The sequence below is a fragment of the Aphelocoma coerulescens genome (assembly GCF_041296385.1).
Source record: "Aphelocoma coerulescens isolate FSJ_1873_10779 chromosome W unlocalized genomic scaffold, UR_Acoe_1.0 ChrW_unloc_scaf_1, whole genome shotgun sequence".
Classification (NCBI taxonomy): Eukaryota; Metazoa; Chordata; class Aves; order Passeriformes; family Corvidae; genus Aphelocoma; species Aphelocoma coerulescens.
The window spans coordinates 17794973-17809491 of NW_027184080.1; the positions used below are offsets into that span (position 1 = coordinate 17794973).

Here is a 14519-nt window from a genome sequence, read left to right on the forward strand (position 1 = left end):
GGGTTGGGGCAATACCCAGTGTCATACAGGCTGGGAGATGAATGGATTGAGAGCAGCCCTGCTGAGAAGGACTTGGTGGTGTTGGTGGATGAGAGACTGGACATGAGACGGCAATGTGCGCTTGCAGTCTAGAAAGCCAATTGTATCCTGGGCTGCATTAAAAGCAGACTGGTCAGCACTTTGAGGGAGTGGATTCTGCCCCTCTCCTCTGCTCTTGTGAGACCCCACCTAGAGTGCTGCTGATGCCTTAGGTTTTAACTTTCATATTTTTCAAATCCTGTACTGCCTAGTGTGTAACTCTGAAGTTTCTTGTAGCCTGTTAATTTCTGCTCTCTCGTGCTAGGTAGACATAACAAAGCCTCTCCAGGCCTGCTCTCCAAGGACACTCAGACCGTCCTAGGCTCAAAAAGTATAAACCAAAAGCCTCTAAAGGGGGAGGGGGAGACAAGCTTGGGGAAATTACATCATTAACTGAAGCTTTAATTGGAGAATTAACCCTGATATGCAAATGAACCAAACTTATAAAAGTGTGAAGAACTCGTGACCTGTTGTCCATCTTGGGGTCCATATTGGCAGTAGCCTCTGGACTCCCCAGGGTGTACCTTTGAAGGCCCTTCAAATAAATACCTACCTTTATTCCCTTATTCTTGTCTAGTCTCTGTTTTTAGGTGGCCACTTCAAGCATCACTGCATCCAGCTCTGGGCTCCCCAGCACAGGAAAGACCTGTGGGAAGGAGTCCAGAGGAGGCCACCAAGTTGATTAGAGGGATGGAGCATCTCTCTTATGAGGAAAGGCTGAGGGAGTTGGGTTTGTTCAGCCTGAAAAAGAGAAATCTTCAGGGTGACCTAATTGTGGCCTTTGAATACCTGAAGTGAGCCTGCAAGAAAGATGGAGAGAGACTTTTTATAAGAGCACGTAGTGACGGGACAAGGGGGAATGGTTTCAAACTGAGGGACAGTAGGTTTAAATTAGATATTAGGAAAAAATTCTTCACTCTGAGGGTGGTGAGGCACTGGCACAGGTTGCTCAGAGAAGCTGTGGATGCCCCATTCCTGGAAGTGTTCAAGGCCAGGCTGGATAGGGCTTGGAGCAACCTGGTCTGTGCAAGGTGTTTGTGCCCATGGCAAGGGGTTAGAACTAGATGATCTTAAAGGTCCCTTCCAACCTGGGCTATTCTGTGATTCTATGATATTCACAAGTGTTATTTTTCCTATTGCATCATCTTTAAAGTAGCCCCCCTGCAACCAAACTGTAGATGCAGCTACACCATTATACTTGAAACAAAGTTAACAGATAGGACTTAGACTGGTAGAATTCCAATTTTCATTTCCAATATGGATAGCTGTGGAAAGTATTAAGAGTTTCCAGGTGTCCGTTACCATATTAAGTGAAAAATTATGAGTAAAAGGGTTGTTGCAGTTAATGAACTAAGATTATTTATGCAAGTGTGGTTTGCAGTCAGACATAAATTTATATAATTTCTGTACTGCAAAACAAAACAAATAGCCCAAAAGCATGGTCATGTTTTTCCAGCTATAAGACCTAGTATAGTAAAAAGATTTATTTTCTCTACATCTCAGCCTGTTTTAAATAACTCATGCCTACCTAATAAGAGAAATAAAGCTGAACAAAAAGCATCTTCATATTCAGTCTCTGGATACAAAAGAAACTGCTACTTTTTTCATTATTTTGTTGTAGAGAATTGTTCAAATTAATTTTTTAAGATATTATGAAAAGCCCAGCTAATTTTCTTGCTGAAATACCCTAAATTTTCCTTCACTGACAATAAAATCCATTTCAAATACTCTTCATGTTTATCTTCTGTCAGTTCTAAACAAAAACTCCTGTTCATTACTCACAGCTTTCTTGCTTGTTAGGGACAAGTTTGAAGTGCAATTTTAGCAAGGCCAGTCTATTAAAGTCATATTCGGTAATTTTTTTCTTATTGTTTTAGAGAGCAGTAAGTCAACTGCTATAAACACAATCTCTTTCTTGTAAAGTAAGGAATAGATAGCAGACGGTTTTTTTGAGACTAAATAAAGATTTAAATCAACCTGACTGAATTTGCTCTAAAGTAAATCAAAAGCATTCACAGGATCTATTTCAGTGGGGGTTCAGTAACTTCCAGAGCAAGGTAACCAACAAAATCAACAAATTTGAAAAAGAAACTTTAAAACATAACAAGCAGCAGCACATGTATTCATACAAAGAACATGATATCCTCTGACATACAGATTAAAACAGCTTTAAAAAAAACAAAACAAAAATTTGAATAGATGTGCTTTTGACCACCTCACATAAACCCTGGAAAGTCACTTTCACAAGCTGTTCCTAAAGTGTTTTGCCAGAATGATAATGAAAACATGATGGATCTTAGTTTTAAAACTCCTATGAATTAATCTCTCCAGCAATTCACAAGATTTCCCACATGATCTCAATGTATCTACAATACTTTCAAAAGTTTCCTTCATAAAAAAGTCTTTCAGAGTGCTAGTGTTCAACTGTGTCATTCAAGGACACTGTCATCACAACATACATGGTAAATGTTTGCCCTTCAAACATATTACTTCTGGCATTATTGTTCATATCAATTTCCAATGGAGATCACTCTATCTTGAACCAATTTTTCAAAAGCTTTGATTTCACATATCATCAGAAAGGTAAAATAGAACACATTAATTTATTTTAAAGATAAGTCATTTAATATAACACTTACCTGTGCAGTTTCTGTCATCTTCTGTTCAAAAGCAGATTTAACTGCAGCATATTTCTCCACATACAGTTTATAGGTATCTGTAGCTTTTTTCAATTTCACTGCTGCCTATAGATTAGTAAAAAAAAAGTCTCAAATGTCACACATCCAATCTGATCCAAGGCTTTTAAAGTCACTATTAACAGAAAGCCTAGGATGACCTATGAAAATGTTCAGGGCCGTATCAAAACAGTGAAGTTTCATACCAAAATTTAACCACCAAATAACTGATTCAAGCCATTAGAGATTCCTATTTAAAGCTATATGTAAACCACATAAAAAGGTAATAAAGCAATTACCTCATTTAAATACCTTCCTCTTATCAGTAATGACTAAGTTATACTTATTTTGAAATAAATATTTAAAAATTTGTATTACCAGAGTTAACTGAATAGCTCATATCAAATACTTAGATCTGCACCAGAAAAGCAGGAAAAGAACAGGGCTGGAATACAGAGCAAACAGTTATTAGTGAAATTCTGAAAGAGGTAATGGTAAAAAACAAAAGGCAGCACAGTTCTCTTAGAAGTGAAGGAAGGAATATAAGGGAAAAGATATTCAAAAGTACAGGTGTTCTGTCAATGGAAATTTTAAGAGATATTTGAAAGTGAAGTTAATGCAGAACATGCTGATGACCAAATTTATGCAGATCAGAGTTGTTTATAATAGTCCTTGGTTTTGTAATTTTATTTGTTTCATTATTTGCTGCTAATAAACCAAAATGTTCTTTTTGTGGACTTAATATTCCTAAAAGACAAAAATACAGGAGAATCCCAATATTACATGGACAATAAAACTGAATGAAGTGATTGTTTTTGGTAGAGAAAAAGTGATTTTCAAAGTCTACAGCATAGCAAACATGAGATGAAGTTTTTCAAGACTTTTATAATCTTGCTATTTCCACAAATTAAAATAAAAACTGTTTGCCAAGAACATCAGCCTTTTTGTAGCTTGTGTTCAACATGCCTATTTTATCTCATTGAAAATTCCCATCAGTAATAACTCAGAAATATTTTTGAATTGTTAATGACATCAATAAGGTATTTACTATTTGTTCTAGTTCTGAATCCCTTTCCTTGCCACTGGGGATTAAAATAAATTTACTTATACAATATTAGAAATATTAGAAATTAATTGTGTAGGTTTAAGTGGCACTACAATATAAGAAAGACATTTAAGCTATTAGAGCATGTCCAAAGGAGGGCCATTAGAATGGTGAAGAGTCTGGAGGGGAAGCTGTATGAGGAGAGGCTGAGGTCACTTGGTCTGTTCAGCCTGGAGAAGAGGAGACTGAGGGGACACCTCATTGCAGTCTTCAACATCCTCACAAGGGGAAGTGGAGGGGCAGGCACTGATCTCTTCTCTGTGTGACCAGTGACAGGACTTGAGGAAACAGCATGAAGCTGAGTCAGGGGAGGTTTATGTTAAATATTAGGAAAATGTTCTTCACCCAGAGGGTGGTTGAGGACTGAAACAGGCTCCCCAGGGAAGTGGTCACAGCACTAAGTCTGCCAGAGTTCAAGAAGCATTTGGACAATACTCTCAGGCACATGGTGTGATTCTTGGGGTGTCCTGTGCAGGGCCAGGAGTTGGACTTGATGATCCTTGTGGGTCCTTTCCAACTCAGCATATTCTATGATTCTGTGATTCTATGATTTAATTGTAACTTGCTCACAGCTTAGCATGAGTGGGCCCTGCTCAAAGTTTGGCATAGATGAACTCTAAATGAACTCTGTCAGCATGAATGGCTACTCAGGGGAGGAAACAAAGACTGGATACTGTCAGATAAGGGTTGAGACCCTGGAGGGCCTCAAGGCTGGCCCAAGCTGGAAGATAAGAGCAGTTAATGGCCTGGCCACATGGACATGGAGAAAGAATCCAGTGAAGTGCTAGAAGACCCTAGACTATAAATCGCCATTGGACCAAGAGGAGCATGCAGGGCACGTGAAGATCAGGGGCACAGACTATGAGGGTATAAAGAGCCAGGAATTTCTTTGTTCAGGGTCCCTCTCTGGAGGCACCAGCTCGAGCTGAAATAAACGGACTCTGCCTCAGAACCCAGGATCTGAACTATTCTTAAATACTTGACTCTTTTAAAAAAATTTCATGTGTCCCACAGGAAAAATGGAAACTAATTTTCACTTGCAATTACTTATAAAGCTGACCACTATCAATACCTTTCAAATGAATTAAAATAAAATGTACTCAGAAAAGATACTGTTATATTCTGTCATTTTCAAGAGAAAAAAAATGAAAATCATGACTAATAGAATAGTGTTATCACTTGCTCACATGGGGAAACATCAACCAGGAAATCAAGAGGAATCAAAGAGTTTTCAATTCTCAGAGAAGTAAGGAGGGGGGCCAGCAGAACTACTACCTTAGACATAAAAAGTGTTTCTACAAATACATCAGCAACAAAAGGAGGGCTAAGGAGAATCTCCATCCTTTGTTGGATGTGAGGAGAAACATAGTGACAAAGGATGAGGAAAAGGCTGAGGTACTTAATGTCTTTGCCTCAGTCTTTAATACCAAGACCAGTTGTCCTCAGGGCACACACCCCCTGACCTGGAAGTCAGAGACAGGGAGCAGAATGAAGCCCCCATAATCCAGGAGAGAATGGTCAGTGACCTGCTGTGCCACTCAGACACCCACAAGTCCATGGAGCCAGATGGGATCCACTCAAGGGTACTGAGGGAGTTGGCAGAAGAGCTCACCAAGTCACTTTCAATCATTTAATCAATCATTCAGTCCTGGTCAACCAAGGATGTTCCAGGTGACTGTGAGTTAGCAAATGTGATGTCAATCTATAAGGAGTTTCAGAAGGAGGATCCAGGGAAATACTGGCCTGTCAGCCTGACCTTGATGTCAGGGAAGGTCATGGAACAGACCATCTTGACTACCATCATACGGCATGTGCAGAACAACCATGGAATGAGGCCCAGCCAGCATGGGTTTATGAAAGGCATGTCCTGCTTGACCAACCTGATCTCCATCTTTGACCAGGTGACCCACCTAGTGGATGAGAGAAAGGCTGTGAATGTTGTCTGCCTGGACTTCAGTAAAACCTTTGACACTGTTTCCCACAGCATTGTCCTGGAGAAATTGGCTGTTCATGGTGTGGACAGGTGTACTCTCAGCTGGGTAAAAAACAGTCTGGATGGCCAGGCCTGGAGAGTGGTGGTGAATGGTGCTACATCCAGTTGGCAACTGGTCACTAGTGGTGTTCCCCAGGGCTCAGTATTTGGGCCAGTCCTGTTTAATATCTTCATCGATGACCTGGAGGAAGCAGTAGAATGTACCCTCAGTAAGTTCACAGATAACACAAAGTTGGGCAGGAGTGTTGATCTGCTGGAGGGTAGGAAGGCTCTACAGAGGGATCTGGACAGGCTGGATGGATGTGCCAAGGCCAACTGTATGAGGTTCAACAAGGCCAAGTGCAGGGTCCTGCCCTTGGGTCACAACAACCCCCTGCAGTGCTACAGGCTGGGGGAAGAGTGGCTGGAAAGCTGCCTGGTGAAAAAGGACATGGGGGTGTTGGTTGACAGCATCTGAACATGAGCCAGCATGTGCCCAGGTGTCCAAGAATGCCAATGCCATCCTGGCTTGCATCAGAAATAGTGTGGCCAGCAGGACTAGAGAAGTGTTTGTCCGCCTGTATTTGGCAGTGGTGATCCCACACCTCAGGTACTGTGTTCAGTTTTGGACTCCTCACTGCAAGAAAGACAATAAAGTGCTGGAGCATGTCCAGAGAAGGCAACAGAGCTGGGGAAGGGTCTGGAGCACAAGTCTGATGAGGAGAAGCTGAGGGGAGCTTGGTGGGCTCAGCCTAGAGAAAAGGAGACTCAGGGGGACCTTATTGCTCTCTACGACTACCTGAAAGAAGGTTGTAGCCAGGCGGGGATCAGTCTCTTCTCCCAGGTAACAAGTGACAGGATGAGAGGAAACAGACTCAAGTTCCACCAGGGGAGGTTTAGATTGGATATTAGGAAAAATTTCTTCACTGAAAGGGTTGTAAAGCATTGGAAAAGGCTGCCCATAGAAATGGTAGAGTCACCATCCCTGGAAGTGTTCAAAAACATGTGGATGTGGCATTTTAGAACATGGTGAACATGGTTGTGGTGCTAGGTTGATGGTTGGACTTGATGATTTTAAAGGTCTTTTCCAACCTTAATGATTCTATGAAAAAGAGAAGACATCATTAGAGACAGGAAAAGATAACTTGCTTCCTCTACTACTTCATTTCGTGAAAACTGGAAAAAGTTACAATGTTGCCACTAAGTCGAGGGAGGTGAGGTCCCACCTGAGTCCTGTGTCCAGTTCTGGGCTCCCCAATACAATAGAATAGAACAATTCAGTTGGAAGGAACATAAAACACTCATCTAATTCAAATGCCTGACCACTTCAGGGCTGATGAAAAGTTACAGCATGATATCAATGGCATTGTCCAAATGCCTCTTAAACACTGACAGGATTGGGGCATTGACCGCTGCTCTAGGAAGGCCATTCCAGTGTTTGACCACCCTCTTGGTAAAAAAATGCTTCCTTAGGTCCAGTCTGAACTTCCCCTGGCACAGCTGTGAAACATTACTATGCATACTGTCGCTGGATCCCAGGGAGAAGAGCTCAGCACCTTCCTCTCCACTTCCCCTCCTCAGGGAGCTGCAGAGAGCCATGAGGTCACCCCTCAGCCTCCTTTTCTGCAAACTAGACAAACCCAGAGTCCTCAGCCACTCCTCCCAGGACATGCCTTCCAGCCCTTTCACCAGCTTGGTTGCCCTCCTCTGAATGCATTCGAGGACCTTCACATCCTTCTTAAATGGTGAGGCCGAGAACTGCACTCAGCACTCAAGGTGGGGCCACACCAGCACTGAATACAGTGGGATAATCCCCTCTTGACTGGCTGTTATTATTGTGTTTGATGCACCCAAGAACACAGTTTGCCCTCTTGGCTGCCAGGGCTCACTGCTGACTCATACTAAGCCTGCTGCTAACCAGCACCCCCAGATCCCTTTCTGCAGGGCTGCTCTCCAGCCACTCCTCTCCCAATTTATACTTGTGCCCAGCATTTCGCTATCTCAGGTGCAGAATCCGTCATTTTGACTTGTTAAATTTCATTCCATTAATCATAGCACAATGCTCCAATCTATCCAGATCCCTCTGCAAGGCCTCTTGTCCCTCAAGAGAGTCAACAGCATTTCCCAGTTTGGTATCATCAGCAAACCTGCTAATGGTGCATACAACTCCTGCCTGCAGATCATTGATAAATATATTGAACAGAACTGGCCCTAAATTGAGCCCTGAGGAACACTGCTAGTGACCGGTCACCAGCCAGATGTAGTGTCACTCACTGCAACCCTTTGAGCCCTGCCCTTCAGACAGTTCTTCACCCAGTGCGTCATGAACCTGCTCATCCCACACTTGGACAACTTGTCCAGAAGGATGCTGCGAGGGAGTATTAGGTTTGCATGGCAAGGTTTTGGTAGTGGAGGGGCTACAGGGGTGGCTTCTGTGAGAAGCTGCTGGAAGCTTCCCCCACGTCTGACAGAGCCAATGCCAGCCAGCTCCAAGACAGACCCCCTGCTGGCCAAGGCCAAGCCTTGGTAGTAACCCCTCTGGGGTAACATATTTAAGAAGGAAAAAAAAATATGCCACAGAAGTAATTGCAGCCAGAGAAGAACAGAGTGACAATATGTGAGAGGAACAGCTCTGCAGACATCGAGGTCACTGGAGAAGGAGTGGGAGGAGGTGCTCCAGGAGCCAGAGCAAAGATTCCCCTGCAGCCTGTGGTGCAGACCATGGTGAAGCAGCTGTGCCCCTGCAGCCCATGGAGGTTCACGAAGGAGCAGAGATCCACCTGCGGAGGAGACTCACCAGAGCAGGTGGATGCCTGAAGGTGGCTGTCACCCTGTGGGAAGCTCACACTGAAGCAGGCTCCCCACAGGACCTGTGGCCCCATGGGGGGCTTACGCTGGAGCAGACTGTTCCTGATGGACTGCATACCATGGAAAGTGACCTATGTTGGAGCAATTCATGAAAACCTGCAGCCTGTGGGAAGAAGTTCATTGAGGACTATCTCCTGTGAGAGGGACCCCACACTGAAGTGGGGTAAGGAATCCTCTCCCTGAGGAAGAAGCAGAAACAACGTAATGAACTGACTATAACCCCCTTTCCCTATCCCGCTGTGCCGCTGGCAAGGCAGAAGGAGAGAATTGGGAACTAAGTTAAGCCCAGTGGGGAAAAGGTGTTTTTAGAAATTGTTTTACTTCTCATTATCCTGCTCTGATTTGACTGGTAATAAATTCAATTAATTTCCTCAAGTCGAGTCTGTTTTGCCTGTGACTGTAATTGATGAGTGATCTCCCCCTTTCCTTATTTTGACATACAACCTTTTGCTATATTTTCTCCCCCTCCCCTAGCTGAGGAGGGGAGTGATAGAGCAGCTTGCTGGGCACCTGGCATCCAGCCAAAGTCAACCAACCACAGTCCTTGTGGCATCCAGGGTAAGGTGAGACAAAGGCAGTTATATATATATATTAATGCTGTAAAATATTACCGTGTCCCGCAGCCGTAGGGAGGAGGAGAGAAGATCCAGCAGGCAGGAATTGTGCAGCAAGATTGATTTATTTATTTTACAAACTCTTTTATAGACTTTTTTCTTCATAGTCTAATTGGACAAAGGATCAGCCACCCCTTGGGGTGATTGGCTAAAATCCTAAAACATCCATTGTCAAAATATTTTTCTACTGTACTATAAACAACACTTTTACAAGGTCGCAGGTATTCTTAGTTTACAGAACTTCTGCTATTATCTTCCATGTGAGAGAAAAGTATCCCATGGTTTAGAAGAAGCAGGAAAATCCTTGCTAACAGCATTTTTGTATCCACATATATATATTGCATGCTATAGTAAATAGTAGTTATTGAGTAACAAGCTCCTGTGTGGGACATGGAGTTTGTCAGCTGCACCACTTATCTCTTTATTTTGCTGAGTTTGGGAACATGTTAATACAAACAATGGTTCTGTGCTTTGCCCTGGCATTGACGGCCTTGTTGTGCTGTGGGAACTAGCTTGTGGAAAAGATGAGGGAATACATCTCCCTCTCCCTACCTGAGACTGATGTGGATGATTTTATTATGCAGGCTCCAGAGGTCCTTGTTCACCCTTACATGACCTGTTTAATACTACTAATAAACATTGTTGGCATATTACAATGTTTGTGGAATCTGGTGTCACCCTGGTGTAAGAGAAGATGACTCTTCAGTGAGGCGATACTGAAATGTGCCCTGAAGCATCCAGTTCCTGGGTGGCAGAGTGTGCGGAAGGATTTGTGCTGTTTCCTAGGGCAGTTATCACCTCCCATTACCTGGGACTTTACACCTGAACAGGCAATGAACCCTGGCAAACTGACAGGGTGCCTTGCCCACCCCAATGAAAACCAGCAGCTTCTCGTCCTGTACTAGGGCCTGGCCTGTGCCTATGGAGCCACAACTCAGTACTCTTAGAGAACTGTAGTTGAGGCAGGAACCAAAACTGCATTTGTGGACACTAGCTGAGACAGGGACTCAAACCACAGCAACTACAGTAATTGCCCCAGTAGTGAAAAAGAAAAGGTGAACCAGGAGAGGTCAATATCATTGATTAGAAAGGGGGAGGGGGAGGAGGAGGAAGATGGGTAGGAAGAGGAGGAAGAAGAGGAAGAAGAAGAAGAAAAAGAATGAGGAAAGGAATGGTCTGATCACAAAGCCAGTCCTTCAACAAAGAAACTGAAGAAAGGAGTGAGACAATTCAAACAGGAAACAGTGGTTACTCAGTTCCTAACCTCATCAGAACTTTGAGACATGCAGCAAGATAACAGCCACCAGCCAGGTGAGCAGATTTCTGCCTGGCTGCTTCAATGCTGGGATAATGGGGCTGACAGTCAGCAACTGGAAGGTCATGAAGCCAAACAGCTGGGATCCCTTGCTAGAGACTGGGGAATTGAGAGCAGAATTGGAAAGGAGGCAGTAATTTGCAGTCTCTGGAGATGGCTCCTCTCAAGCATGAGGGAAAGATATCCATTTAAGGAAGATCTTGCGAACTCCCCAGGAAAGTGGACCACTGCAGATGAAGGTATCCAGTACTTGAGAGAATTAGCAGTGCTGGAAGTCATCTGTAGTGATCTAAAAAATTTTAATGTCTCTAAAGACCCAGAGGATGGTCCTTGCACAATGGCCATGTGGAGGAAGGTGATTCAAAGTGCCTCAGCATCATATTCCAGTAGCTTGGCAGCAATGTATTACCCACAAATGGATATGCCAACTGCAGAGAGTCTTCCAGGCTCCAAAACTTTGAAGAAAATCTCTCTCCTTCCTCATCCCCCTGGGCAAGCACCTCAGCTGTCAGGGGCACCCCAAGAAATCACTCCACTTCTGCCCTGGCTAGAGGGAAAGGAAGCCCCAAGTGCAGGCCATGTGGTAAACTCTGGCTCTTTCTGCATGACCAAGGGGAGGACATGAAGAAATAGGATGGTGAACCCACCTTAAAGCTGGAAGCCCATGTTCATGAACTGAAGAGAGCTGTTGAGAAGGGATCACCCAAGAAGGCTTTCAGTGTAGTTGCCCCAGAGAGACAAAAAGGCAATCAGCAATCTCCCAGACATAAAAGAAGAGAAATTACCTCCTTTGATCCTGGTGAGGGGACTTCCGGTCTGACACTGCAAGGGTTAGACAGTGAATACTCTGACCAGGAACAGGAATAGAGGGTCCCTGTCTTCTGCCAGGAGGAGGAAAGGGATGACGGGGCATACTGGACTGTGTGGATTCAATGGCCTGGCACATCAGATCCACAGAAGTGTAAAGCTTTAGTAGATACTAATGTCAAAATGATTTTTGCTTTTTATATATTCTTCATATATATTTGTAGCTCTGTAGACTGTTATTATATAGTTATATAGTTATATAGTTATATAGTTTCCTAACCTTAGTACTTTTCCTATTAGACAAACAAATTCCTGAGGGCCAGTTCTAATCTCAGTTCTTATGGGAATCAAGGACAAGACACCTTCCCAAGACACACTCCCATAAACAACCAGCAAGGAAGAGGGGCTTCAGAAGGGGTCAAACCAAGAGGGGGAATTACTTCATCACCTGTGTTTCTAATTGGGGATTCTTGTCAATTATGCTAATTTACTAAACTTAAAAAACTGTATGTGCCCTATGTCACGTGTGCATCTTCGGCGTATTTTCAGCTTGTATTTAAGCAAGTTTTGCACCTGGAGGGACCTTCATTAAAATGGTAACTGCATTTTATCACCTAACCTTGTTTGGCTCTTGATTTTAGGGCTCAAAAAGGCAACATACTGGTGCACAGTGCACACTGATGCCATCAAGGCACTGGAGTGTAGAACCCATCTGGATCTCTGAAGTGACAAGGGGATGCCAGAAGTTGTCTGTATTGGAGGCTGAGGGGAGTTTAACAGGGGACAAATGGAAAAAGAACCCCATTGTGACTGGCCCAGAGGCCCCTTGTATCCTTGACATCAACTACCTCAGGAGAGGGTACTTCAGGGATCCAAAGGGGTATCAATGTGTTTTTGGTGTAGCTACTGTAAATACAGAGAAGATCAAACAGTTATCTACCCTGCCTGGCCTCTCAGAAGATCCCTTCATTGTGGGATTGTTGCAAGCAGAAAAATAGCAGGTGTCAATTGCTACCAGGCCAGTGTACTGGCAATATTGCACCAACTGAGACTCTCTGGCTCCTATCCATGAGCTGATCCATCAACTGGAGAGCCAAGGAGTGATCAGGAAGACTCACTTGCTTTTTAATAGCCCCATATGGCCAATGGGAAAGTCTAATGGAGAATGGAGACTAACAATAGACTATCATGGCCCGAAAAAAGTAACGCCGCCTGAGTGCTGCCATACTGGACATGTTGCAACTTCGGTATGAGCTGGAGTCAAAGGCAGTCAAATGGTGCCCCAATTGATATCACTAATGCATTTTTCTCAATTCCTCTGGCAGCAGAATGCAGGCCAGTTTGCTTTCACTTGGAGGGCTGTCCAATACACCTGGAATCGACTGCCCCAAGGGTGGAAACACAGCCCAACCATCTGACATGGACTGATCCAGACTGCACTGGAACACGGTGATGCCCCTGAACATCTGCAACATATCAGTGACATCATTGTGTGGGACAACAAATCAGAAGTGTTTGAGAATGGAAAAAGAATAATTCAGATTCTTCTGAAAGCTGGTTTCACCATAACAAGAAGCAAGGTCAAGGGACCTCCATAGGAGATCCATTTTTAGGGAATAAAATGGCAGGATGGACATTGTCATGTCCCTATGGATGTGGTCAATGAGATAGCAACTAGGTCTCCACCAGCTAACATGAAGGAAACACAAGCTTTCCTAGGCCTTGTGGGGTACTGGAGAATGCATATTCCAGGTTATAGCCATCTTGTGAGCACCCTCTATTGAGTGACCTGGAAGAAGAACCATTTTGAGTGCGACCCTGAGCAACAACAGGCCTTTGAGTAGATCGAACAGAAAATAGCTTGTGCCGTAGCTCTTGAGCCTGTTCGGACAGGACCAGCCATGCAAATTATACTCTACACTGCAGCTGGGGAGCATGGTCTCACCTGGAGTCTCTGTCAAAGAACATCAGGAAAAACCCAAGGTCGACCATTAAGGTTTTAGATCAGGGGTTTTAAGGATCAGAATCCCAGTACACTTCAACTGAAAGAGATATTAGCCTATGAGGGGGTTCAAGCCACCTCAGAAGTTGTTGGGACAGAAGCATGTCTCCTCTTGGCACTGCGACTGCACATGCTACACTGGGTGTTCAAAGGAAACATCCGCTTGGCACATCGAGCAACCAGCATTTCATGGAGTAAGTGGGTATCATTGATCATGCAGCAAGCTTGACTGGGAAAACCCAACAGCCTGGGAATCCTGTAAGAGATTATGGACCAGCCAGAAGGCAGAGATTTTGGAGCATTGCCTAAGGAGGTGGCTCGTGTCCTAGAAGCACCACCATATAGCAAGTTATTGGAAGACAAAAGAGGCTATGCTCTATTTACTGATGCATCTTGTCATGTGGTAGGAAACCATCAGAGGTGGAAAGCTGCTGTGTGGAGTCAGTTTGCAGAAGTGAAAGCCATCCAACTAGCCCTAGAGATTGCTGAATGACAAAAGTGGCTTGTACACTCTACTGGCTCCTGGATGGTCGCTAATGCCCCATGGGGGTGGCTGCTGCAGTGGAAGAAGACCAATTGGCAGTGCAAAAGTAAACCCATCTGGGCTGCTGCCTTGTGGCAGGACATTGCTGCATGGGTAGAAAACATGGCTCTGAAGGTATGTCATGTAGATGCTCAGGTGCCCAAAAGTCGTACCACTGAAGAACATCAGAACAATGAACAGGTAGATAAGGCTGCCAAGATTGGAATAGGTCAGGTAGACTTAGACTGGGAGCAGAAGGGTGAGCTATTTATAGCCTGATGGGCCCATTAAACATCAGGACATGTAGGAAGGGATGCAACATACAGATGGGCTAGAGATCGAGGGGTGGACCTGACCATGGAGGCCATCACACAGGTTATTCAGAAATGTGAAATGTGCTGCAATCAAGCAAATCACGCGAGTGAAATCTCCCTGGAATACAGCGCAGTGGCTGGGTTTCCCATATGGCAAGGCCTAGCAAATTGACTATATTGGACCACTGCCATGAACATGCCAAGGCAAGAGCTACATACTCACCATGGTGGAGGCAGCTACTGGTT

The 14519-nt window shown here is 44.1% G+C and overlaps 1 protein-coding gene across 1 annotated transcript in view; it reads right to left on the reverse strand.

Moving 5' to 3' along the window:
• Positions 1-14519, reverse strand: part of LOC138102765 (F-BAR domain only protein 2-like) — a 257438-nt gene that overhangs the window by 162974 nt on the left and 79945 nt on the right. The window contains exon 6 of the mRNA XM_069000522.1: positions 2718-2822. Coding sequence (XP_068856623.1) covers positions 2718-2822 — 105 coding nt within the window. The remainder of the gene's footprint in view (positions 1-2717; positions 2823-14519) is intronic.